General features: G+C 49.8%; 1 protein-coding gene across 5 annotated transcripts in view; it reads right to left on the reverse strand.

The window, feature by feature from the left end:
- HACD1 (3-hydroxyacyl-CoA dehydratase 1) overlaps positions 1-27,413 on the reverse strand; it is a 55,445-nt gene that overhangs the window by 21,534 nt on the left and 6,498 nt on the right. For 3 of the 5 annotated variants that reach the window (XM_069959550.1, XM_069959549.1, XM_069959548.1), the window contains 2 exons: positions 27,260-27,402; positions 526-643 (listed from right to left, as the gene is read on the reverse strand). In XM_069959550.1, the coding sequence (XP_069815651.1) occupies positions 526-621 (96 nt within the window). In that variant the 5' untranslated portion in view covers positions 622-643; positions 27,260-27,402. Of the gene's footprint in view, positions 1-525; positions 644-11,550; positions 11,600-21,502; positions 21,651-27,259; positions 27,403-27,413 lie in introns of those variants that run through there. The other 2 variants (XM_069959547.1, XM_069959551.1) reach the window with 2 other exon arrangements.

Below are 27,413 nucleotides of genomic sequence, written 5' to 3' on the forward strand. Positions count from 1 at the left end.
TATCACATATCCAGCTGCTGTGTTATCAGGGTTATACAGTTACTATACATTATATACCACATGCTGCTATACTGTACAGTAACTTATATATCACATATCCAGCTGCTGTGTTATCAGGGTTATACAGTTACTATACATTATATACCACATGCTGATTGCTATACTGTACAGTAACTTATATATCACATATCCAACTGCTGTGTTATCAGGGTTATACAGTTACTATACATTATATACCACATGCTGCTATACTGTACAGTAACTTATATATCACAGATCCAGCTGCTTCTCATTATTTCATCTCTTCTACATGTTATTCAGAATAATAATCAGTATATTTGGGGTGTGGAACCAATTGTCTGCAGATCAGTGATTTCTTATGGGGACATTTGCTTTGGTTTAAGAGTGGATTTGGATTACAATTTGGATTTTATATATATATATATATATATATATATATATATATATATATATATATATATATATATATACACACACCTTATATAAAAAAAAAGGATAATTTACCTCAAGTAAAGCAAACGTCTGGAAAAATTTGAGAGTCTTCTGAACACTCTTGTAGAGGCCTTTGGGTGTTCCTTTATCCATATAGAAGCGACACATCGCTATGGCAAGAACCAACCACCTGCAAACAGGACATTTCCAATGCTTACATGGCATTACAGGATTACAGAAAGGGTCATCCTATTAAAGGGGATCTGTGGTCAAACCTCCACAAGTTATCTGTTAGTACCATTATACAGCATAGGCTGGCCCGGTCACACACCTCTTTACGGTTTCTTAATACGTCCTTCCATTCCCAAGATTCAGTTAATAGTCAGATGGGCGTGATGTTTTATAAATGGAGTGACTATCAGGTGATGTGATTACACTGTCAGGGGGTATGTATAAGGCATACACACCCCTCACTCCTGTATCACATTAAGGACACGCCCATCTGACTATTAAGGAAAATAGTCATATCTCAGGGACGGAAGGGTGTATCAAGAGAGTGTAAAGAGGTGTGTGATCAGGACCCCCCAGCTATCTCATTATTGGGGATTGGCTACAGGTCCTCAGGTCCTAAGTTGTTTAAGGAACATTATAGGCAAACGTGGTAAACTTATATACAGTGCGAGTCCTCAGGGGGCGGAGTGTGACATTGGCTTCTTTATAAAGGTAATTGAACTTGTCTCATGTGAGGTGTCCCACCACAGGTGTTACTTGTCTTTACACCCCTCGCAAAAGCCTGTACTCCAAAGTAGTAGTGGTGATGTAGTACCTAAGTTTTGCCACTAGATGTAGCTAGTATGTATATTGTATGCTCAAGTATTGCACAGCTGTAGGTAACTAAGGGTTATTGTTCCTGTGATTTGTGCACCAATAAGAGCTCTTTCTCTTCTTTACCTATCTCCTTTCTCCTCTTGCACTCACCCACTCACAGCACATGCTATATATACTGTAGGAAGTTATCACATGGGGAGAGGAAGTGTAGACACACACACTTGGTGAGCCTTACTCTGGTTTCTGTAGAGGAAGGACACAAGCCAAAACAGTCCCTACAGCAGTCAAAGTGGGCCCTGGCTTATGCCAGGTCCCCTGTTAGAGGATAAGTCCAGTGTAGTCTGAGGTGTGGTACAGGACAGACGCACAAGGGAACAGACACCAATTTATTGAAGGTAGTACTTGTACACAGTATGCAGTGCTAAACACTATCAGAGAGGACATCCCAGCTCCCAGATCATCCCAGCCCACGCAGTGAACATGTCTAAAGTTGCAAGACAGTATCCTGAAAAAAGAGGAACTAATCCAGATAGAGCAGAGCAAAGTTGCTAGAAGCCTACGTACTCTATCTTGCAGCGCGGGTGTAACCACAAAATTCTGATTACTCTGGTTAAAAGTGACTGTACCACCAGGCCCAGGCTAAAGCACTGGAAGTAGGCTGACCCACCCTTAGTGGGAGGAAACCCTAGCCCCTCTATTATAGGGTTTCATTGATTCTAATGGAGTCACGTCATGGAGGGGCTAGGGTTTCTTCACACTAAGGGTGGGTCGGCCCGCCTCCAGTGCTTCAGCCTGGGCCTGGTGGTACAGTCACTTTAACCCAGGTAACAAGGTCTGGGACTTGTGTCACCCTCTAGGACGGGTCACTAGACACTGGTGGGCAATAGGTGGTGCAAAGACCAAGAAGTCGAAAAACATGCACAAGTATTCTCTCTACTATCAAGTATTCTACTTATTATACTTCTAAAGTTCCGGCAGAGCACAGTACTACTTTGGGTTGGGACTCTCTCGACAAGAGTAACAACCACAGAGAGACCATAAAGACTAGAGGAACTCCGCTTAACAAACAGAGACCATAGAGACTAGAGAAACTCCCCATAACAACCAGAGAGAGCATAGAGACTAGAGAAACTCCCCATAACAACCAGAGACCATAGAGACTAGATGAAATCCCCATAACAACCAGAGACCATAGAGACTAAAGGAACTCCCCATAACAACCAGAGAGACCACCAAGACTACAGGAACTCCCCATAATAACCAGAGACCATAGAGACTACAGGAACTCCCCATATCAACCAGAGAGACCATAGAGACTAGAGGGAGGCCATATAAGAAGCATTAGTAGACATATCAGTATGTCTTGTCCTTTACAACCGTCCCTCCAGATCACCCGTTGCCTTATTACCCATTGAAAGATATTACCTTTGATTTTCAGTAATGCAGCCCGTCCAGTACACTGCGGCATAGTGAAGGATAAAGCTATTATACAGTAATGCAGCCCGTCCAGTACATTGCGGAATAGTGAAGGATGAAGCTATTATACAGTAATGCAGCCCGTCCAGTACATTGCAGTTTAGTGAAGGATGAAGCTAATATACAGTAATGCAGCCCGTCCAGTACATTGCGGCATAGTGAAGGATAAAGCTGTCATAATATACAGTAATGCAGCCCGTCCAGTACATTGCGGCATAGTGAAGGATAAAGCTGTCATAATATACAGTAATGCAGCCCGTCTAGTACATTGCGGCATAGTGAAGGATAAAGCAGTCATAATATACAGTAATGCAGCCTGTCCAGTACATTGCGGCATAGTGAAGGATAAAGCTATTATACAGTAATGCAGCCCGTCCAGTACATTGCGGCATAGTGAAGGATAAAGCTATTATACAGTAATGCAGCCCGTCCAGTACATTGCGGCATAGTGAAGGATAAAGCTATTATACAGTAATGCAGCCCGTCCAGTACATTGCGGCATAGTGAAGGATAAAGCTATTATACAGTAATGCAGCCCGTCCAGTACATTGCGGCATAGTGAATGATGAAGCTATTATACAGTAATGCAGCCCGTCCAGTACATTGCGGCATAGTGAAGGATGAAGCTATTATACAGTAATGCAGCCCGTCCAGTACATTGCGGCATAGTGAAGGATAAAGCTATTATACAGTAATGCAGCCCGTCCAGTACATTGCGGCATAGTGAAGGATAAAGCTGTCATAATATACAGTAATGCAGCCCGTCCAGTACATTACAGCATAGTGAAGGATAAAGCTGTCATAATATACAGTAATGCAGCCCGTCCATTACATTACAGCATAGTGAAGGATAAAGCTGTCATAATATACAGTAATGCAGCCCGTCCATTACATTACAGCATAGTGAAGTCACTCCCTCAGGTTCACACAAGTGGGAGATGTAGTATTGTGTTTTCCCCACTAGGTGTCCCTACTGTTCTGCTTGACCTATTGCACAGCTGAAGGAGTGGAAGGGTTAAACTGTTTGACCAATCTCAGGTACTTGTCCTCTTCTATTCTATCTCTTCTTCTCTCTCACACTCGGCCCCACAACTCACAGGAGGGTTTAGTTTGACCCTTGTAGGAGCCAACAACCATCAATATCCGGTCCCAAAGGCCTAGCACACCATATTAGCAGGTGATTTTGGCACCTGTGTCCGACCCCCTATGCTAACCCCTATGTGCTGTCAGCAGACATAGGATTGCCGGGCAGGCTGATAGCTGAGCCTTCCTATGTGATCACTGTGTGATATATAGATTTATCCTATGGTTAATAGGTGATGTAGGTCGGTGTCATTACCCGGCCGGGCCCTCTGCTGCTCTGTTTATGTCCTGTGTAGGTTCTCTCAGGGTCCTATTAATAGGGAAGATTATTGGACGACATCATCCTGTGTGATACCAAGCAGCAAAACAGATGGTGGCACTCACCTAACATCTCACATTTGTGCCTTATTGAGGTTTTAGTCCAGGTAATAAGGCAGGGAGGGGAGTGACGAACGCCATGGAAGGCTTCAGTTTCGTACCTGCTAGTACTTCCTCCGGCTGAATATATGTCAGTGCAGGTATTAAGCAGGGAGGGGAGTGAAGAACACCATCGGGGCTTCAGTTTCGTACCTGCTAGTACTTCCTCCAGCTCAATATATGTCAGTCCAGGTATTAAGCAGGGAGGGGATTGAGGAACACCATCGGGGCTTCAGTTTCGTACCTGCTAGTACTTCCTCCGGCTCAATATATGTCAGTCCAGGTATTAAGCAGGGAGGGGAGTGAGGAACACCATCAGGGCTTCAGTTTTGTACTTGCTAGTACTTCCTCCGGCTCAAAATATGTCAGTCCAGGTATTAAGCAGGGAGGGGAGTGAGGAACACCATCGGGGCTTCAGTTTCGTACCTGCTAGTACTTCCTCCAGCTCAATATATGTCAGTCCAGGTATTAAGCAGGGAGGGGAGTGAGGAACACCATCAGGGCTTCAGTTTTGTACCTGCTAGTACTTCCAACGGCTGAATATATGTCAGTCCAGGTATTAAGCAGGGAGGGGAGTGAGGAACACCATCGGGCTTCAGTTTTGTACCTGCTAGTACTTCCTACGGCTGAATATATGTCAGTCCAGGTAATAAAACAGGGAGCGGAGTGAGGAACACCATCAGGGCTTCAGTTTTGTATATCCAGCTGTATATATATCAGTCCAGCCCATATATACATGTAAGTGTTTCTTTAAGAAACAATGAACATGGTGTTTACCATTAACCCTGCAGGACGACTTCTCCATCCTATAATGCAGGGGAAAAAATAGTTCCCTGTGCTAAAAATATCTGAAGGTCAAAGGTTAGTATAGGGAAGCCCCCAATATCGAGACCTTTCTTGTTGGATCTCGGTGCGGCCTTTCACCCTCAGCTTCCCCCGACGTCTCCATGACCCAAGGATCCTTCTCTGCCGGAGACATTCCTGCCAGTCTCCAATGCTTTGGCTTCACCTTCAAGGACCTCGGTCTGAAAATAACCCATTGGCTTCTCAGTCTGTTTACTGTGTGTAGATCCTGTAGGTGCTGGACCCTGGATGGCAGGGATGGGAACCTTCCTCCTCCAGCTGTAGAAAAACTACAATTCCCATCATGCCTGGCCAGTCGAAGCTTTATGGTGGTGGTGGAGCATTTTCAGATTAGTTTCAGTGGATTCCTATAAGGGATTGTAGACGTCATACAAGGCTCTGTTCACACTTCATGTATTGTGTTTTCTCAGCACACACTGGACATATGCAGCTGGCCAGAGGGGTCCGACTACCGCACATTGTAACCCCCTCCCCCCACAATCACCATAGTCCCAGGGCCGGTGTGATGTTCCCTGATGAAGACCTATTCATAGAATTACCCACGTGGTCTCCTGTAGAGGCCTCCTAGCTCTGCACCATAAAAGTCTATGGAAGCGGCGGAGTGAGGTCAGAGCTTCCCTATAGATGGACGTCTGGCTTGTATACCAGGCCATTGTTGGCCGTATTCGGCCATTACGGCCGATATTCGTGTCTTGGAATAGTGTCATTAATTCGTGTCATTTATTATGTTGGCTGATCGTTGAAGTCGTTTGTCTTTCAACATGTTGAAAGACAAACAACTTATATAGCAGCGATCTGCTGCCGGTGCTCCGTGCAATGGTAGCGGCGGCAGCAGACCGCCGCTCTAACCTATGGGCTGCCCAGACAATCAGCGATCACCCGGGCAGCCCCCACCGGCCCTCCCCGGAATCACCCTCTTGCGGCAGCAGCGAGCAGAGAATGAGGAGTCGGGCCGTGGTATTCGGCCTTAACACTGGGACACGTGACACTAAGCAGTTCTGACATTTCGGCCTATATGTACAGTGATCTGCCGTAGTGATAGACCAAGGTCTCCTGGCAGGTGGATCCTGTGCCTCTCAGTATGTGATAACAGGTACAAAAGGAGGCAGCGGGAACAGGAGGAGGAGGCGGAAGAGACAGGAGGAGGAGGAGGTGGTGGCAGAAACAGGAGGAGGCCCACACAGGAGGCAGCGGGAACAGGAGGAGGAGGCGGAAGAGACAGGAGGAGGAGGAGGTGAAACAGGAGGAGGCACAAACAGGGGGCAGCGGTAACAGGAAGAGGAGGCGGCAGAGACAGGAGGAGGAGGTGGCGGCAGAAACAGGAGGAGGCCCACACAGGAGGCAGCGGGAACAGGAGGAGGAGGCGGCAGAGACAGGAGGAGGAGGTGGCGGCAGAAACAGGAGGAGGCCCACACAGGAGGCAGCGGGAACAGAAGGAGGCGGCAGAGACAGGAGGAGGAAGAGGTGGCGGCAGAAACAGGAGGAGGCCCACACAGGAGGCAGCGGGAACAGGAGGAGGAGGCGGCAGAGACAGGAGGAGGAGGAGGTGGCGGCAGAAACAGGAGGAGGCCCACACAGGAGGCAGCGGGAACAGGAGGAGGAGGCGGCAGAGACAGGAGGAGGAGATGGCGGCAGGAGGAGGAGGTGGCGGCAGAGACAGGAGGAGGAGGAGGTGGTGGCAGAAACAGGAGGAGGCCCACACAGGAGGCAGCGGGAACAGGAGGAGGAGGCGGCAGAGACAGGAGGAGGAGGTGGCGGCAGAAACAGGAGGAGGCCCACACAGGAGGCAGCGGGAACAGGAGAAGGAGGCGGCAGAGACAGGAGGAGGAGGTGGCGGCAGAAACAGGAGGAGGCACAAACTGGAGGCAGCAGGAACAGGAGGAGGAGGCAACAGAGACAGGAGGAGGAGGAGATGGCGGCAGAAACAGGAGGAGGAGATGGCGGCAGAGACAGGAGGAGGAGATGGCGGCAGAGACAGGAGGAGGAGGAGGTGGTGGCAGAAACAGGAGGAGGCCCACACAGGAGGCAGTGGGAACAGAAGGAGGAGGCGGCAGAGACAGGAGGAGGAGGTGGCGGCAGAAACAGGAGGCGGCACAAACAGGGGGCAGTGGGAACAGGAGGAGGAGGCGGCAGAGACAGGAGGAGGAGATGGCGGCAGAAACAGGAGGAGGCACAAACTGGAGGCAGCAGGAACAGGAGGAGGAGGCAACAGAAACAGGAGGAGGAGATGGCGGCAGAGACAGGAGGAGGAGATGGCGGCAGAGACAGGAGGAGGAGATGGTGGCAGAGACAGGAGGAGGAGATGGCGGCAGAGACAGGAGGAGGAGATGGCGGCAGAGACAGGAGGAGGAGATGGCGGCAGAGACAGGAGGAGGAGATGGCGGCCGAAACCGGAGGAGGCCCAAACAGGAGGCAGCGGGAACAGGAGGAGGAGGTGGCGGCAGAAACAGAAGGAGGCCCACACAGGAGAAGGCGGCAGAGACAGGAGGAGGAGATGGCGGCAGAGACAGGAGGAGGAGAAGGCGGCAGAGACAGGAGGAGGCCCAAACAGGAGGCAGCAGGAACAGGAGGAGAAGGCGGCAGAGACAGGAGGAGGAGATGGCGGCAGAGACAGGAGGAGGAGATGGCGGCAGAGACAGGAGGAGGCAGCGGGAACAGGAGGAGGAGGAGGCGGCAGAGACAGGAGGTGGCGGCAGAAACAGAAGGAGGCAGCCCACACAGGAGGACACCCGCAGACACAGGCTTACGTTGCTGGGCTCAGCAGACCACCATGCTTTTCAGTCAGGGAAAATACATGTATACGTACAAGAAATGCCCCAAACAGTGTCGCTAGTTCACTCCATTCAGGTGATTAGTCTGTGGGTTATTTCCAGGCCATGTATACAGTATATACACATCAGCATCCTGCCAATATATACCTGAAGCGTAGGGCAGAACTGTGATGTGACTGCTGCTCATATAATACCATCAGCACAGATCTCCCCTCTGTATATATATGTATACTCCCCCCAGATTACAGCTTATCAGCAGGAAGTCTCACAGAGCTGTCACTATAGCGGGACCCCCTGCTGCCGACTCCACTCTCTCCTTATACACATGTGTGTATATTGAACCCTCTCCCCACAGATCAGCGGCATCTCCTTATTGTGTAATACATGGGGCAGTCCTAGGATTGATCGCACACTCACCCTATTACAGACGATAATGGCTTGGAGTAATAGCCAGTGTTAAAAGGCAATGATTAGTCGCTATGCACCATGTCGTTATCACACCGATACGGGCAGGCAGCTGGCTGTCGCTGCGTGTAATTGGAGGCAGCAGACTGCCACTATCAGCAGGCGAGCGCTGACATGACACCTCGCTCCTCCCGATCGGCCGGTGTAATAGGCCGCATGTATTATCAGCGTCATATAGCGGAGGCCACAGCCTTGGGTTTTCCCTTTATATATCCTGGGAATCCTCTAGTAACCACCACAGCCCATGGTGGAGGACACAGCTGTTACTTTACACAGCTGCCTCCATGAACACACTGCACACAATGGCGGTATAGTACAGCTGTATACACAACCACCCGGGTCTCTAAGGTTTCAAGTAAACTTCTCCTTTAAGAATGAAACAACACTTGTCGTTACTGTCTCTAATGGCTCCAGCAGATACATATCCCTGTTACCGTATACCACACACATCCCTGTTACCGTATACCACACACATCCCTGTTACCGTATACCACACACATCCCTGTTACCGTATACCACACACATCCCTGTTACCGTATACCACACACATCCCTGTTACCGTATACCACACATATCCCTGTTACCGTATACCACACATATCCCTGTTACCGTATACCGCACATATCCCTGATACCTTATACCGCACATACCCCTGTTACTGTATACCATACATACCCCTGTTACCGTATACCACACATATCCCTGTTACCGTATACCACACATATCCCTGTTACCGTATACCACACATATCCCTGTTACCGTATACCACACATATCCCTGTTACCGTATACCACACATATCCCTGTTACCGTATACCACACATATCCCTGTTACCGTATACCACACATATCCCTGTTACCGTATACCACACATATCCCTGTTACTGTATACCACACACATCCCTGTTACTGTATACCACACACACCCATGTTACTGTATACCACACATATCCCTGATACCATATACCGCACATATCCCTGTTACCATATACCACACATATCCCTGTTACTGTATACCACACATATCCCTGTTACTGTATACCACACATATCCCTGTTACTGTATACCACACATATCCCTGTTACCGTATACCACACATATCCCTGATACCATATACCACACATACCCCTGTTACTGTATACCATACAATACCGTTACCGTATACCACACACATCCCTGTTACCGTATACCACACATCCCTGTTACTGTATACCACACATATCCCTGTTACCATATACCACACATATCCCTGTTACTGTATACCACACATACCCCTGTTACTGTATACCACACACATCCCTGTTACTGTATACCACACACATCCCTGTTACCGTATACCACACACATCCCTGTTACTGTATACCGCACATATCCCTGTTACCGTATACCACACATATCCCTGTTACTGTATACCACACATATCCCTGTTACCGTATACCACACATATCCCTGTTACTGTATACCACACACATCCCTGTTACTGTATACCACACATATCCCTGTTACCGTATACCACACATATCCCTGTTACTGTATACCACACATCCCTGTTACTGTATACCACACACATCCCTGTTATTGTATACCACACATATCCCTGATACCATATACCACACATATCCCTGTTACTGTATACCACACATATCCCTGTTACTGTATACCACACATATCCCTGTTACCGTATACCACACATATCCCTGATACCATATAAATATACTGTATACCACACATATCCCTGATACCATATAAATATACCGTATACCACACATATCCCTGATACCGTACAAATATACTGTATACCACACAATCACCAAGCATAGCACCGTCGTCCTCCATCCCGGGACCCAAGCCAGGGGGAGGGCGGGCTGCCGCTATCCGCAGAGTGGGGTCCAGGAGGGAAGGGGAGTCGTCATCCTATCACGAGCTGAGTGGGGTCCGGGGGATGTCACTGCCAGCACACCGCGTGGTCGCCGGCTGATAGGAACTGCTCTCACTTCACTCCTTTTTCCCAGCAGCATCACCAGTGTGCAGAGCTGCTGCTGCTGGAGGGAGGAAGATCAGAGCCGCCGCTGGCAGAAGTGCCGGGACACTGCTGAGTGATAGCGTACCCCCCCAACCTGCGGCGCGTACCCCCCAGCCAGCACACCCAGTGCCAGCCTAATACTGTATATACACTATAACTATACAGCAGGTTACCTCACCCAGTGCCGGACACCACATATACTGTATATACACTATAACTATACAGCAGGTTACCTCACCCAGTGCCGGCCACCACATATACTGTATATACACTATAACTATACAGCAGGTTACCTCACCCAGTGCCGGCCACCACATATACTGTATATACACTATAACTATACGCAGGTTACCTCACCCAGTGCCGGCCTAATACCGGCCACCACATATACTGTATATACACTATAACTATACGCAGGTTACCTCACCCAGTGCCGGCCTAATACCGGCCACCACATATACTGTATATACACTATAACTATACGGCAGGTTACCTCACCCAGTGCCGGCCACCACATATACTGTATATACACTATAACTATACGGCAGGTTACCTCACCCAGTGCCGGCCACCACATATACTGTATATACACTATAACTATACAGCAGGTTACCTCACCCAGTGCCGGCCACCACATATACTGTATATACACTATAACTATACAGCAGGTTACCTCACCCAGTGCCGGCCTAATACCGGCCACCACATATACTGTATATACACTATAACTATACGGCAGGTTACCTCACCCAGTGCCGGCCACCACATATACTGTATATACACTATAACTATACAGCAGGTTACCTCACCCAGTGCCGGCCACCACATATACTGTATATACACTATAACTATACAGCAGGTTACCTCACCCAGTGCCGGCCTAATACCGGCCACCACATATACTGTATATACACTATAACTATACGGCAGGTTACCTCACCCAGTGCCGGCCACCACATATACTGTATATACACTATAACTATACGGCAGGTAACCTCACCCAGTGCCGGCCTAATACCGGCCACCACATATACTGTATATACACTATAACTATACAGCAGGTTACCTCACCCAGTGCCGGCCTAATACCGGCCACCACATATACTGTATATACACTATAACTATACGGCAGGTTACCTCACCCAGTGCCGGCCACCACATATACGCATACCTCCCAACTTTTGCAAAGAGCAAAGAGGGACATGTGCGCCATGGTCCCCTTAGCCACGCCCTCATAGCGACCCTCCATAGCCACGCCCCCATAGCGACCCTCCATAGCCACGCCCCCATAGCGACCCTCCATAGCCACGCCCCCATAGCAACCCTCAATAGCCACTCCCCTACAGTCACCACATGCTGCTGACTGAATAGTGCCCTATACAGTATCCAATCCCGCCAAAAATGCCCTATACAGTATCCAATCCCCCCAATAGTGCCACACATAGTATCCAATCCCCCCAATAGTGCCACACATAGTATCCAATCCCCCCAATAGTGCCACACATAGTATCCAATCCCCCCAATAGTGCCACACATAGTATCCAATCCCCCAATAGTGCCCACATAGTATCCAATCCCCCACATAGTGTCCAATCCCCCACAGTGTCCAATCCCCATATAGTGCCCCACATAGTGTCCAATCCCCCACATAGTGCCCCACATAGTGTCCAATCCCCCACATAGTGTCCAATCCCCCAATAGTGCCCCACATAGTATCCAATGTCCCCATATAGTGCCCCACATAGTGTCCAATCCCCCACATAGTGCCCCACATAGTATCTAATGCCCCCATATAGTGCCCCACATAGTAGCCAATGCCCCATATAGAGCCCCACATAGTAGCCAATGCCCCCATATAGTGCCCCACATAGTAGCCAATGCCCCCATATAGTGCCCCACATAGTAGCCAATGCCCCAATATAGTGCCCCACATAGTAGCCAATCCCCCATATAGTGCCCCACATAGTAGCCAATCCCCCCATATAGTGCCCCACATAGTAGCCAATCCCCCATATTGTGCCCACATAGTAGCCAATCCCCACATAGTGCCCCACATAGTATCCAATCCCCCATATATGCCCCACATAGTAGCCAATCCCCCATATAGTGCCCCACATAGTAGCCAATCCCCACATAGTGCCCCACATAGTATCCAATCCCCCATATATGCCCCACATAGTAGCCAATCCCCATATAGTGCCCCACATAGTAGCCAATCCCCCATATAGTGCCCCACATAGTAGCCAATCCCCCATATAGTGCCCCACATAGTAGCCAATCCCCCATATAGTGCCCCACATAGTAGCCAATACCCCCATTAGTGTGGCCCCAGCGGGAAAAAACAATAAACCAGTAACTCACCTGTCCGCCGGTCCCAGCAGCTCCTCTCCCGGCAGAGCGCGCACTCCCGTCATCCTCCAGGGCGGGCAGCGGGGTACAGAGACACTGACTGTACCGGAAGTGATTCATGATGGAGGCTGCAGGTCACTTCCGGTACAGTCAGTGTCTGTATATCCCGCTGCCCGCCCCGGAGGATGATGGGAGTGCGCGCTCTACCAGGAGAGGAGCTGCTGGGGCCGGCGGACAGGTGAGTTACTGGTTTATTGTTTTTTCGCTGGGGCCACATATAATGCGGGCCCCTTGGGGCCGTTCCGGGACAGCTCAGCTCCTACAGCAGCCAATCACAGCTCAGCTCCTACAGCGCCCACAGCAGCCAATCACAGCTCAGCTCCCACAGCAGCCAATCACAGCTCAGCTCTCACAGCAACCAATCACAGCTCAGCTCTCACAGCAACCAATCACAGCTCAGCTCCTACAGCAGCCAATCACAGCTCAGCTCTCACAGCAACCAATCACAGCTTAGCTCCTACAGCAGCCAATCACAGCTCAGCTCCTACAGCAGCCAATCACAGCTCAGCTCCTACAGCAGCCAATCACAGCTCAGCTCCTACAGCAGCCAATCACAGCTCAGCTCCTACAGCAGCCAATCACACACCTTTCACAAAGCTCTTCCTTTTGTGACTATATATATATATATCACACACACTACATCTTTATACTGTAGATTATCAGGACATCTATCTACTACATCTATATACAATACCTAACCAAGATATCTATCTACTACATCTATATACTGTACCTAACCAGGACATCTATCTACTACATCTATATACTGTACCTAACCAGGACATCTATCTACTACATCTATATAATGTACCTTACTAGGACACCTATCTATATACTTTGCCTTACCAGGACATCTATCTACTACATCTATATAATGTACCTTACCAGGACACCTATCTACTATATCTATATACTGTACCTTACCAGGACATCTACTGCATCTATATACTGTACATTACCAGGACATCTATCTACTGCATCTCTATACTGTACCTTACTAGGACATCTATCTACTGCATCTCTATACTGTACCTTACCAGGACATCTATCTACTGCATCTCTATACTGTACCTTACCAGGACATCTATCTACTGCATCTCTATACTGTACCTTACTAGGACACATATCTATATACTGTGCCTTACTAGGACATCTATCTACTGCATCTCTATACTGTACCTTACCAGGACATCTACTACATCTATATACTGTACCTTACCTGGACATCTATCTACTGCATCTATATACTGTAGATTACCAGGACATCCGTCTACTACATCTATATACTGTACCTAACCAGGACATCTACTACATCTATATACTGTACCTTACCAGGACATCTACTACATCTATATACTGTACCTTACCAGGACATCTATTTACTGCACCTTACCAGGACATCTATTTACTGCATCTATATACTGCACCTTACCAGGACAACTATCTACTACATCTATATACTGTAGATTACCAGGACATCTGTCTACTACATCTATATACTGTACCTTACCAGGACATCTACTACATCTATATACTGTACCTTACTAGGACATTATTTACTGCATCTATATACTGCACCTTACCAGGACAACTATCTACTACATCTATATACTGTAGATTACCAGGACATCTGTCTACTACATCTATATACTGTAGATTACCAGGACATCTATCTACTGCATCTATATACTGTACCTTACCAGGACATCCATCTACTACATCTATATACTGTAGATTACCAGGACATCTGTCTACTACATCTATGTACTGTATATTACCAGGACATCTGTCTACTGCATCTATATACTGCCGCTGCTTTGTTCTTTCTACAGCCCTTTGAAGTCCCTTCTCAGTAGAGGGAACCCCGGCTGTGCTGAGGCAGTGCCGGGTATCACGCTACGTTTCTGTGACAGGAGATAGCAGATTGGGCTTCCAGGTCCAGGATCACCAGGCGGTCACAATTACCATAGTGGGGAGATACTAACAAGGTAGCAGCCCCTCCAGGTGTTTGATGGTTACCCATTCATTCTATAGCCGGATGAGGACAGCTCGCCCAACAACGAGTCCATCTCCTTCTGACCCACATATTTGCAGACTACGTCGACTGAAGCTTAGGAAGGTGCCCAGGAGGCAAGCATGGCTATTTACCAACAAAGCCGTCCTCCATGAAGTTACTAACTATAGACCCAAGGACCAAAAGTGCCTAAAGGTCACAGCATTCCCAATAACCATGTGTTATTCATTCCTGAGACCGAGGACTTCCTGGTCCCATACAGGTTGTGTCTGGTCAGGAAGCCATAAACAGCCTAGTGCAGTTTGTATAACTACTATAGAGGTTAATGGGAGATGAATAAACAGTTATTTTCCTGAGTTACACAAACATGTGTAAACGTGTATCCGGCCGCACTCTGCTATCTACACAACTTCCGATAGCGTCTACAAGGATATAATAACCAATGTATCCGGCCGCACTCTGCTATCTACACAACTCCAGATAGAGCCTCTGAGGGTCATAATAACCAATGTATCCGGCAGCACTCTGCTATCTACACAACTTCCGATAGAGTCTACAAGGATATAATAACCAATGTATCCGGCCGCACTCTGCTATCTACACAACTCCCGATAGAGTCTACAAGGATATAATAACCAATGTATCCGGCCGCACTCTGCTATCTACACAACTCCAGATAGAGCCTCTGCGGGTTAAAATAACCAATGTATCCGGCCGCACTCTGCTATCTACACAACTCCAGATAGAGTCTCTGAGGGTCATAATAACCAATGTATCCGGCAGCACTCTGCTATCTACCTATCTACACAACTCCCACAGGCGGTACCAAAGGAGGGTTACCCGCCACTTCAGTTTTGAACAACATCCTCAACCAACCAATGACAATGCCCGCCACCGCATCAATCATGAAACTGACCAAAACACATCACACAATTGGTTGTCCATCATCTGACCACGGGTGATGTCCTGAGAGAAGGGTTTAAAAGAGCCAACTGTCCGGCCACCCACCATTGCCAATAACGTCAGGGATCTGACGAAACTAGTCAGGAGGAATGGCCCGGCAGTTTTAGATTAGGCGATCCATGCTAACTATTTCAAACAAGCTACTATCACAGCAATAGACTGAGCTTATAAAAGTACAGGGATAGACCCAGGCTATTCACCAGGGGCGACTGACCGTTGCAACCAAATGGGCCGATGTTCCCATGCATTGGGATAGGCTTGCCAATAAGGTGATTGCACCCAGACTGAGCGATAGCTTTAACGGTACTACCTCCCGCACATACTGACCGTCTATACTGACGTGATACCAGTCTCATATATTGCGGAGACACCGCAGAGTCACTACACATCGGTAATAGTGATTCTCCCCGGACATCCGGATAGACTCATAGACGGAACCATAACACCCACTGTTTAACTGGGCGGTATGCCTTATACCTAATGTGGGTGTACACTGGTTTTTCAAAAGTGCTTACCGCTACGGAGTTACCACAGGTCACAACACACCAGAAATAAGTACCTTGTATTTACAGTAGACATCGGCACTCATTCAAGCCGATTTACAGTATATATACCTGGCGGTGAATCTAACCCCAGGGAACAACAAAGCTACTGTTGCAAGTATACTAGCTCAGTCACACCTATATTACACACAACCCATGAGTAGTTGCCAACTGGACACCTATTAATTAGAGCACTGTAAATAAATGTTGCACACTGGTGGTTCATTTTAAGGCATTTCAAATAAAAGTTACGTTTTAACTATTGGGCAAATTAAGGTATTTTGCCTGTGGCAACAACTCCAATCTACACAACTCCCGATAGAGTCTACAAGGATATAATAACCAATGTATCCAGCAGCACTCTGCTATCTACACAACTCCCAATAGTGTCTACAAGGATAGACAACACACCACCCGATAGAGTCTCTGAGGGTCATAATAACCAATGTATCTGGCCACACTATGCTATATACACTACTTCCGAAGGACCCCCTTCTCCCCGCTATGTGCAGAATGGGCCCCCTCCTCCTCCCTGCTATGTGCAGAATGGGCCCCCTCCTCCTCCCCGCTATGTGCAAAATGGGCCCCCTCCTCCTCCTCCCCGCTATGTGCAGAATGGGCCCCCTCCTCCTCCCCGCTATGTGCAAAATGGGCCCCCTCCTCCTCCTCCCCGCTATGTGCAGAATGGGCCCCCTCCTCCTCCCCGCTATGTGCAAAATGGGCCCCCTCCTCCTCCCTGCTATGTGCAGAATGGGCCCCCTCCTCCTCCTCCCCGCTATGTGCAGAATGGGCCCCCTCCTCCTCCTCCCCGCTATGTGCAGAATGGGCCCTTCTCCTCCCTGCTATGTGCAGAATGGGCCCCCTCCTCCTCCTCCTCCCCGCTATGTGCAGAATGGGCCCCCTCCTCCTCCTCCTCCCCGCTATGTGCAGAATGGGCCCCCTCCTCCTCCTCCTCCCCGCTATGTGCAGAATGGGCCCCCTCCTCCTCCCCGCTATGTGCAGAATGGGCCCCCTCCTCCTCCCCGCTATGTGCAGAATGGGCCCCCTCCTCCTCCCCGCTATGTGCAGAATGGGCCCCCTCCTCCTCCCCGCTATGTGCAGAATGGGCCCCCTCCTCCTCCCCGCTATGTGCAGAATGGGCCCCCTCCTCCTCCCCGCTATGTGCAGAATGGGCCCCCTCCTCCTCCCCGCTATGTGCAGAATGGGCCCCCTCCTCCTCCCCGCTATGTGCAGAATGGGCCCCCTCCTCCTCCCCGCTATGTGCAGAATGGGCCCCCTCCTCCTCCCCGCTATGTGCAGAATGGGCCCCCTCCTCCTCCCCGCTATGTGCAGAATGGGCCCCCTCCTCCTCCCCGCTATGTGCAGAATGGGCCCCCTCCTCCTCCCCGCTATGTGCAGAATGGGCCCCCTCCTCCTCCCCGCTATGTGCAGAATGGGCCCCCTCCTCCTCCCCGCTATGTGCAGAATGGGCCCCCTCCTCCTCCCCGCTATGTGCAGAATGGGCCCTTCTCCTCCCTGCTATGTGCAGAATGGGCCCCCTCATCCTCCCCGCTATGTGCAGAATGGGCCCCCTCCTCCTCCTCCCCGCTATGTGCAGAATGGGCCCCCTCCTCCTCCTCCCCGCTATGTGCAGAATGGGCCCTTCTCCTCCCCGCTATGTGCAGAATGGGCCCCCTCCTCCTCCCCGCTATGTGCAGAATGGGCCCCCTCCTCCTCCCCGCTATGTGCAGAATGGGCCCCCTCCTCCTCCCCGCTATGTGCAGAATGGGCCCCCTCCTCCTCCCCGCTATGTGCAGAATGGGCCCCCTCATCCTCCCCGCTATGTGCAGAATGGGCCCCCTCCTCATCCTCCCCGCTATGTGCAGAATGGGCCCTTCTCCTCCCCGCTATGTGCAGAATGGGCCCCCTCCTCCTCCCCGCTATGTGCAGAATGGGCCCCCTCCTCCTCCCCGCTATGTGCAGAATGGGCCCCCTCCTCCTCCCCGCTATGTGCAGAATGGGCCCCCTCTTCCTCCCCGCTATGTGCAGAATGGGCCCCCTCATCCTCCCCGCTATGTGCAGAATGGGCCCCCTCATCCTCCCTGCTATTGAGTGGTGGGGAACGCGCCAAATGGCTACTCCATGGAAACAGTGTCAGACTGGCCCACCAGAGGACCAGAGAATCCTCCGATGGGCCCCCAGCTCAGAACCTGCACTAACACTGCCTGAAGTGTCATTTCTCAGTGGTTCTTTATTGGTGGGCCCCCATGATAATTTCCTCTGGTGGCCCCAGGTACCCCAGTCCGACACTGCATGGAGATCACGGGGAGTCCAGTGGGTGATTCCCTACAATCTCACACAGCGGGGTGGATATGTCATATATATACATGTCCGTGGCCACCCAGGCCGAATGAATGGAAACCACTGCATACTACCATATGAGGTCACTCGGGGGTCATAACACAATCCTAGACCTCGGGAGCATCGGGCCCACCCCAGGAGATGACTGTCAGGGTCCATCCTCCCCCCATACAGACTATGACAGGTGACTGCTGCACAGACAGGACAGAACAAGACCCTCATAGTATGAGACTCCATGCTGGGGCGGTCTCTTCTGCTGGGCCTGGAGGCCACTATTGTGTTGGAGACTCCATACTCTCAGGACTCTACTGGGCCGAGATCAGACCTTAGGGTTATTAGATGCCAAATTAAAGGGAAAATCCAGCTACTGTTTTTCTTTTAAACCACCTGCAGTCAGAAAGGTATGTAGATGTGCAATTTACCTTATTTAAAAAAAAAAAAATCTCGTCTTCCAGTACTTATCAGCTGCTGTATGTCCTACAGGAAGTGGTGTATTCTCTCCAGTCTGACACAGTGCTCTCTGCTGTCACCTCTGTCCATGTCAGGAACTGTCCAGAGCAGCAGCAAATCCCCATAGAAAACCTCTCCTGCTCTGGACAGTTCCTGACATGGACAGAGGTGGCAGCAGAGAGCACTGTGTCAGACTGGAAGACTGGAGAAAAAAAAACCACTTCCTGTAGGACATACAGCAGCTGATAAGTCCTGGAAGACTGGAGATTTTTACACAGAAGTAAATTGCAACCCTTCTTCTATGAAGGCGTTCCACACGACAGCCACACCATCTTCTTACCACCCACTAAAGTCTAGGTCACAAAGAAAACCTAAATGTAGAAGTGATGGCCGCCAGTAAGCAGAGTCTAAAGCCCCTTCCTTCCGCATTAAAGGGGTATTCCAGGAAAAATGAACTTTTCTCCTAACCACAGGATAGAGGAAAAGTAGGAGATTGTGGGGGTCGCCCTCTGTACCCCTGGCCTATCTCCATATCGGGCCCCACCGGCTCTGTTATGTATAGAGCCCCATTTACAGCAGGTGATCTGCGACTATTCCTTCCTATGGAGGCGCCAGGGAGCTGAGTACGCCAGAAGAGGGCGCCATTGCTCCATAGGAATGACTAGAGTCGTGGGTCAGGCACTGTACCTGGGGCCGTATTCATAACAGCCAGCCGGGCCTGATACGGAGGTCGGACCCCCGCAATCTCCTCCTTTTCCCCTGGAGTACCCCTTTAATCCCCTGCGATGGTAGAAGTATGTTACATTGAGGGATCGGTGGGGGGGACCATGGTCGGACCCCTGCAATCTCCTCCTTTTCCCCTGGAGTACCCCTTTAATCCCCCGAGATGGTAGAAGTGGGTTACACTGAGGGATTGGGGGGGGGACAGGGGTCGGACCCCTGCAATCTCCTCCTTTTCCCCTGGAGTACCCCTTTAATCCCCTGAGATGGTAGAAGTGGGTTACATTGAGGGATCGGTGGGGGGACAGAGGTCGGACCCCCGCAATCTCCTTTTCCCCTGGAGTACCCCTTTAATCCCCTGAGATGGTAGAAGTGGGTTACATTGAGGGATCGGTGGGGTGGACAGTGGTCGGACCCCCGCAATCTCCTCCTTTTCCCCTGGAGTACCCCTTTATTCCCCTGAGATGGTAGAAGTGGGTTAAATTGAGGGATCGGTGGGGGGGACAGAAGTCGGACCCCCGCAATCTCCTTTTCCCCTGGAGTACCCCTTTAATCCCCTGAGATGGTAGAAGTGGGTTACATTGAGGGATCGGTGGGGGGGATAGAGGTCGGACCCCCGCAATCTCCTTTTCCCCTGGAGTACCCCTTTAATCCCCTGAGATGGTAGAAGTGGGTTACATTGAGGGATCGGTGGGGTGGACAGTGGTCGGACCCCCGCAATCTCTTCCTTTTCCCCTGGAGTACCCCTTTATTCCCCTGAGATGGTAGAAGTGGGTTAAATTGAGGGATTGGTGGGGGGGACAGAAGTCGGACCCCCGCAATCTCCTTTTCCCCTGGAGTACCCCTTTATTCCCGAGATGGTAGAAGTGGGTTACATTGAGGGATCGGTGGGGGGGACAGAGGTCGGACCCCCGCAATCTCCTCCTTTTCCCCTGGAGTACCCCTTTAATCCCCTGAGATGGTAGAAGTGGGTTACATTGAGGGATCGGTGGGGGGGACAGAGGTCGGACCCCCCGCAATCTCCTCCTTTTCCCCTGGAGTACCCCTTTAATCCCCTGAGATGGTAGAAGTGGGTTACATTGAGGGATCGGTGGGGGGGACAGAGGTCGGACCCCCCGCAATCTCCTCCTTTTCCCCTGGAGAACCCCTTTATTCCCCTGAGATGGTAGAAGTGGGTTACACTGAGGGACAGAGGTCGGACCCCCGCAATCTCCTCCTTTTCCCCTGGAGTACCCCTTTAATCCCCTGAGATGGTAGAAGTGGGTTACATTGAGGGATCGGTGGGGGGGACAGAGGTCGGACCCCCGCAATCTCCTCCTTTTCCCCTGGAGTACCCCTTTAATCCCCTGAGATGGTAGAAGTGGGTTAGGTTGAGGCTTCGGTGCTTCTGTTACAGTGAAATGTGCGGAGGGCAGCACTTTCCCCGCCTCCCAGGCTATACTTATCCTCAGGGACCGGCACTAGGTGGACGCAGCTGCTCTCATGGACCCTATTAGGAAATGCAGCCGGGGTGAAGTGCAGCAAAGTGCCGGCCGTTGCTCATCATTACCGTCCAGAATTAAGTCCTAGCAGACCTCAGCCCTGTAAGAACCTATTAGAAGAACTCTCTATAACACAGTCCTCCCCTGGTCCTTCTACACTGCGGCTGGATGAATGAGGGCAGTGGTGCAGGAGGTGCTACCTACCCGGCCGTCATGGCTATGTTGTAGAAGGTCAGCCATGCTGTGGCCACAGCTCCGATGGGCTTTCTCCTGGAAATTTCCTTCTCCTCTACAGATCCCTCATCCTCGCTGGACGCCATGGCTTCCCGGCACACACTGGAGTGGGAGCAGAGCTGACAGCTGGGGCTGAGCTCCCGCTCACAGGAGGCACAAGGAGTCGCCAATAATAGAGCCCAAGGGAGGAGCCACCCCACAGCTCTAATATATATGTATATATACACTCTGACAGCAAGCAGCTCTATTACATATGTATACCCTGACAGCAAGCAGCTCTATTACATATGTATACCCTGACAGCAAGCAGCTCTAATATATATATATATATATATATATACCCTGACAGCAAGCAGCTCTAATATATATATATATATATATACCCTGACAGCAAGCAGCTCTAATATATATATATATATACCCTGACAGCAAGCAGCTCTATTATATATATATACCCCGACAGCAAGCAGCTCTATATGTATATATTTACACCCTGACAGCAAGCAGCTCTATTATATATGTATTCCCTGACAGCAAGCAGCTCTATTATATATGTATACCCTGACAGCAAGCAGCTCTATTATATATATATACACTGACAGCAAGTAGCTCTAATTATATATATATCCTGACAGCAAGCAGCTCTATTGTGTATATAATACCCATACAACAAGCAGCTCTATTGTATATACAGGTGACAAAGTAAAGGGGTTATATACATTTATTATCTATGATAATAATTTCTGGCATAGAAATAATATAGAGAACGGAGGGAGCACCGACCATAGAGAACGGATGGAGCACCGACCATGGAGAACGGATGGAACACCGACCATAGAGAACGGATGGAGCACCGACCATAGAGAACGGATGGAGCACCGACCATAGAGAACGGATGGAGCACCGACCATAGAGAACGGATGGAGCACCGACCATAGAGAACGGATGGAGCACCGACCATAGAGAACGGATGGAGCACCGACCATGGAGAACGGATGGAGCACCGACCATAGAGAATGGATGGAGCACCGACCATAGAGAACGGATGGAGCACCGACCATGGAGAACGGATGGAGCACCGACCATGGAGAACGGATGGAGCACCGACCATGGAGAACGGATGGAGCACCGACCATAGAGAACGGATGGAGCACCGACCATGGAGAACGGATGGAGCACCGACCATGGAGAACGGATGGAGCACCGACCATAGAGAACGGATGGAGCACCGACCATGGAGAACGGATGGAGCACCGACCATGGAGAACGGATGGAGCACCGACCATGGAGAACGGATGGAGCACCGACCATGGAGAACGGATGGAGCACCGACCATGGAGAACGGATGGAGCACCGACCATGGAGAACGGATGGAGCACCGACCATGGAGAACGGATGGAGCACCGACCATGGAGAACGGATGGAGCACCGACCATGGAGAACGGATGGAGCACCGAGCATAGAGAACGGATGGAGCACCGACCATGGAGAACGGATGGAGCACCGACCATGGAGAACGGATGGAGCACCGACCATGGAGAACGGATGGAGCACCGACCATGGAGAACGGATGGAGCACCGACCATAGAGAACGGATGGAGCGTGGACAATGAGTGCTGTTGCTCCGTTTAGGGGACCATTGTCCTCTGTTTCAGGGATGGTTGGGGGTCCCAGCAGTTGGATCTCCCCCGATTAGAGAGATATCACTTTGTGGTGCACTGCTATGAGGCCAGATAGTACTGTGTGACGCCACTCCTGTGGTGGGTGGTCGGAGTATAGCTCAACCTGCTTTTAGTTTAGAGTGGCGAGCTATACCCTTTCCCCTGTGGTCGGTGCCGGGCTGTGAGGGGGTCCCTTAGGTACTTATCACGGTGGTCCAGAATGGAGTTGTGACTCCCCCCCGGACTATCGGTACCACCACCCACAGAAAGGGGAGATGACTCAAGGAAGGTGCAATTACTGTGTCGGTGTTAGAGTAATAATCACTGAGTCCTGTTAGGCTAGGTTCACACTGCGTTTTTGCAATCAGTTTTTTCATCTGTGTGCATCCTTTTTTCCACTGACTTCCATTATAAAAAAAAAAAAAAAAAAAAATCAAAACGGATCAGTTTTTTGGGATGGATACAAAAGTAGTGTTGACACTACTTTTGTGTCCTTAAAAAAAAACGATCTGTTTTGATTCGATTTTTATAATGGAAGTCAATAGAAAAAACGGATCAAAAAGTCAATGCAAAAAAATTATGAAAAAAATGGATTGCAAAAACAGTCTTCTTTACTTTAGGAATACTTGGTACAGGAGTATACAGTGATACACAGTAGACTTCTGACTTGACAATATACTTTGGACTTGACTGACAAGACTTATGCTTAGAGCTTGAGAGGTAGACGTGTAGCCGTGCTGACTTGGTTGCGTGTGGAGAATTATAGAAAGTTCAGAAAAGTAGAGAGGAGGATGTCGAGAGAGTCCCAAGCCAATGTAGTACTGTGCTCTGCCGAAACTTTAGAAGTAGAATAATTAGAATACTTGAGAGTAGAGAGAATACTTGTGCCCTTGTTTTGACTTCTTGTCTTAGCACCACCTATTGCCCCCCAGTGTCGGGTGACCCGTCCTATGAGGGTAACACAAGCCAAAGACCTTGTTACCTGGGTTGAGCAGAGTGGCCAAGGTTTCCTGGTTACACCCGTGCAGCGAAATAGAGTACATAGGCTTCTAGCAACTCTGCTCTATCCGGATCAGTTCCTCTTGCTTCAGGAAACTGTCCTGCACCTTTAGACTTGTTCACGGCGCGGGCTAGGATGATCTCTGACTTCCGCCCTCTATGAATGTTTAGCACTGCATAGTGTGTATAAGTGCTGCTTTCAAGAAAAGAGTGTCTATGCTTCCCCTATGTGTCTGTCCACTATCATGCTTCAGACTACACTGGATTGTCCTCTAACAGGGGCCCTGGCATAAGCCAGGGCCCAACGTGACTGCTGTAGGGACCGTTCTGGATTGTGTCCTCTCTGTACAGGAACCAGACTAAGACTGACTAAGTGTGTGACTACACTTCCTCTCCCCATGTGACAGCTTCCTACAGGGCATGTAATACCTGCTGTGAGTGGTGGAGAAGAGAGTAAAAAAAGAAGAAGAACAGAGATAGGCAGAGAAGAGAAAAGAGCTCTCATTGGTGCACAAATCACAAACAACAATAACCCCTTGAGTACCACAGCTGTGCAATACTTAGGTACAAGATATACATACTAGCGACATCTAGTGGGAAAACTTAGGTACTACTTTATTACCACTTTTACTTAAAGTACAGGCTTTTGCGAGGGGTGTAAAAACTAGTAACACCTGTGGTGGGATACCACAGCTTATCTTATGGGGTAACCCTTTTAAAAAGAGGCAAGAAAAGGCATAAAAAACCTACTCCACCACCTGTTCCGGGTTTAGACTTGACCTGATGACCATACACTGTGCCTGGAATACTATAGCCATTTGCTGGCCTCAGGCTTCACGTGGGCTCGGCTTTATCCTGAGGAGTGATGGGACATCATGGCAGAGCTTCCACTAGACAGCCTGGAGTAACGGCAATGCTGGACCAGAAAAATACTTTAAGGATCCATTCACACACACAGGATGTGCTGCAGATATGAATGGAACACTGCAAGAAATCTGCTGCAGATCCCGTACGTGTGATTGGACCCTGAGAGTGGTTGTTCCACAAGGTGAAGTTATGCCGCATCCTCAGGATTGGGAATAAGTAATCGATTGAAGGTGGTCTGAGAGGGACCTCTGTGATCTCCAGAACGGGGACCTCTGTGATCTCCAGAACGGGGACCTCTGTGATCTCCAGAACGGGGACCTCTGTGATCTCCAGAACGGGGACCTCTGTGATCTCCAGAACGGGGACCTCTGTGATCTCCAGAACGGGGACCTCTGTGATCTCCAGAACGGGGACCTCTGTGATCTCCAGAACGGGGACCTCTGTGATCTCCAGAACGGGGACCTCTGTGATCTCCAGAACAGGGACCTCTGTGATCTCCAGAACAGGGACCTCTGTGATCTCCAGAACAGGGACCTCTGTGATCTCCAGAACAGGGACCTCTGTGATCTCCAGAACAGGGACCTCTGTGATCTCCAGAACAGGGACCTCTGTGATCTCCAGAACAGGGACCTCTGTGATCTCCAGAACAGGGACCTCTGTGATCTCCAGAACAGGGACCTCTGTGATCTCCAGAACAGGGACCTCTGTGATCTCCAGAACAGGGACCTCTGTGATCTCCAGAACAGGGACCTCTGTGATCTCCAGAACAGGGACCTCTGTGATCTCCAGAACAGGGACCTCTGTGATCTCCAGAACAGGGACCTCTGTGATCTCCAGAACAGGGACCTCTGTGATCTCCAGAACAGGGACCTCTGTGATCTCCAGAACAGGGACCTCTGTGATCTCCAGAACAGGGACCTCTGTGATCTCCAGAACAGGGACCTCTGTGATCTCCAGAACAGGGACCTCTGTGATCTCCAGAACAGGGACCTCTGTGATCTCCAGAACAGGGACCTCTGTGATCTCCAGAACAGGGACCTCTGTGATCTCCAGAACAGGGACCTCTGTGATCTCCAGAACAGGGACCTCTGTGATCTCCAGAACAGGGACCTCTGTGATCTCCAGAACAGGGACCTCTGTGATCTCCAGAACAGGGACCTCTGTGATCTCCAGAACAGGGACCTCTGTGATCTCCAGAACAGGGACCTCTGTGATCTCCAGAACAGGGACCTCTGTGATCTCCAGAACAGGGACCTCTGTGATCTCCAGAACAGGGACCTCTGTGATCTCCAGAACAGGGACCCCTATTATCTCCAGAACAGGGACCTCTGTGATCTCCAGAACAGGGACCCCTATGATCGTTTCGCATTTGCCAAACAGTCACAAACAAATTATGAACGTATAGTAAAAGCGAACGTTTTGGTCTAGAGCTCTGCACATGTGTAGAGATTATCAGGTACAGAGCGTTTGTTATGCTGCTGCGTACCTGCACAAGTTTGAAAATGATTGTTATAACCCTTCTGATCATCGAACAAATTGTTTGTGATTGGCGAACATGAACAATTAGCGCCATATTTGTACGAACATTTAGGAAGATGTTCATCCATCCAGCTAGCCTGCACTACAAAAACCAGCTATCGTACACTACACCGCTTAGCTACCCTGCACTATAACAACCAGCTATCCTGAACTACACCACCCAGCTAGCCTGCACTACACTACCTAGCATGCAGTACATTAGCCAGCTATCCTGCAGTACACCACTCAGCTACCCTGCACTACACCACCCAGCACTATAACGCCCAGCTAGCCTGCACTACACCATCCAGCTACTCTGCACTATAACGCCCAGCTGTCCTGCATTACAACACCTAGCTAACCTGCACTATAACGCCCAGCTATCCTGCATTACAACACCCAGATATCCTGCACTACACAGCCAAGTTACCTTGCACTATAACGCCCAGCTATCCTGCACTACAACGCCCAGCTAACCTGCACTATAACACCCAGCTAGCCTGCACTACACCATCAAGCTATCCTGCACTACACAGCCCAGCTAGCCTGCACTAGATTACCTTGTGCACAACCCTCCCCATTCACCACATTAGGACACTGACAATGCAGCTCGGTAAGTGAAGGAAGATGACCTATTCATTACAGCCAGTGCCACATTTTATAGGGGAAAAACCAAAATTACCTAATTTATTTTCTTGAAGCCCATGAGTTGTCCACCGCATTCAGGTAAAGAGCGGAAAGTAAACTACCCTCATAAGATCTCGGGATCTCGTGCCCCCGATTGATATACGCCACTGCCGACCACCAGTAGACGGATCTTAGAGTCTGTGGAGACA

This window comes from Dendropsophus ebraccatus, chromosome 2, assembly GCF_027789765.1.
Source record: "Dendropsophus ebraccatus isolate aDenEbr1 chromosome 2, aDenEbr1.pat, whole genome shotgun sequence".
NCBI lineage: Eukaryota > Metazoa > Chordata > Amphibia > Anura > Hylidae > Dendropsophus > Dendropsophus ebraccatus.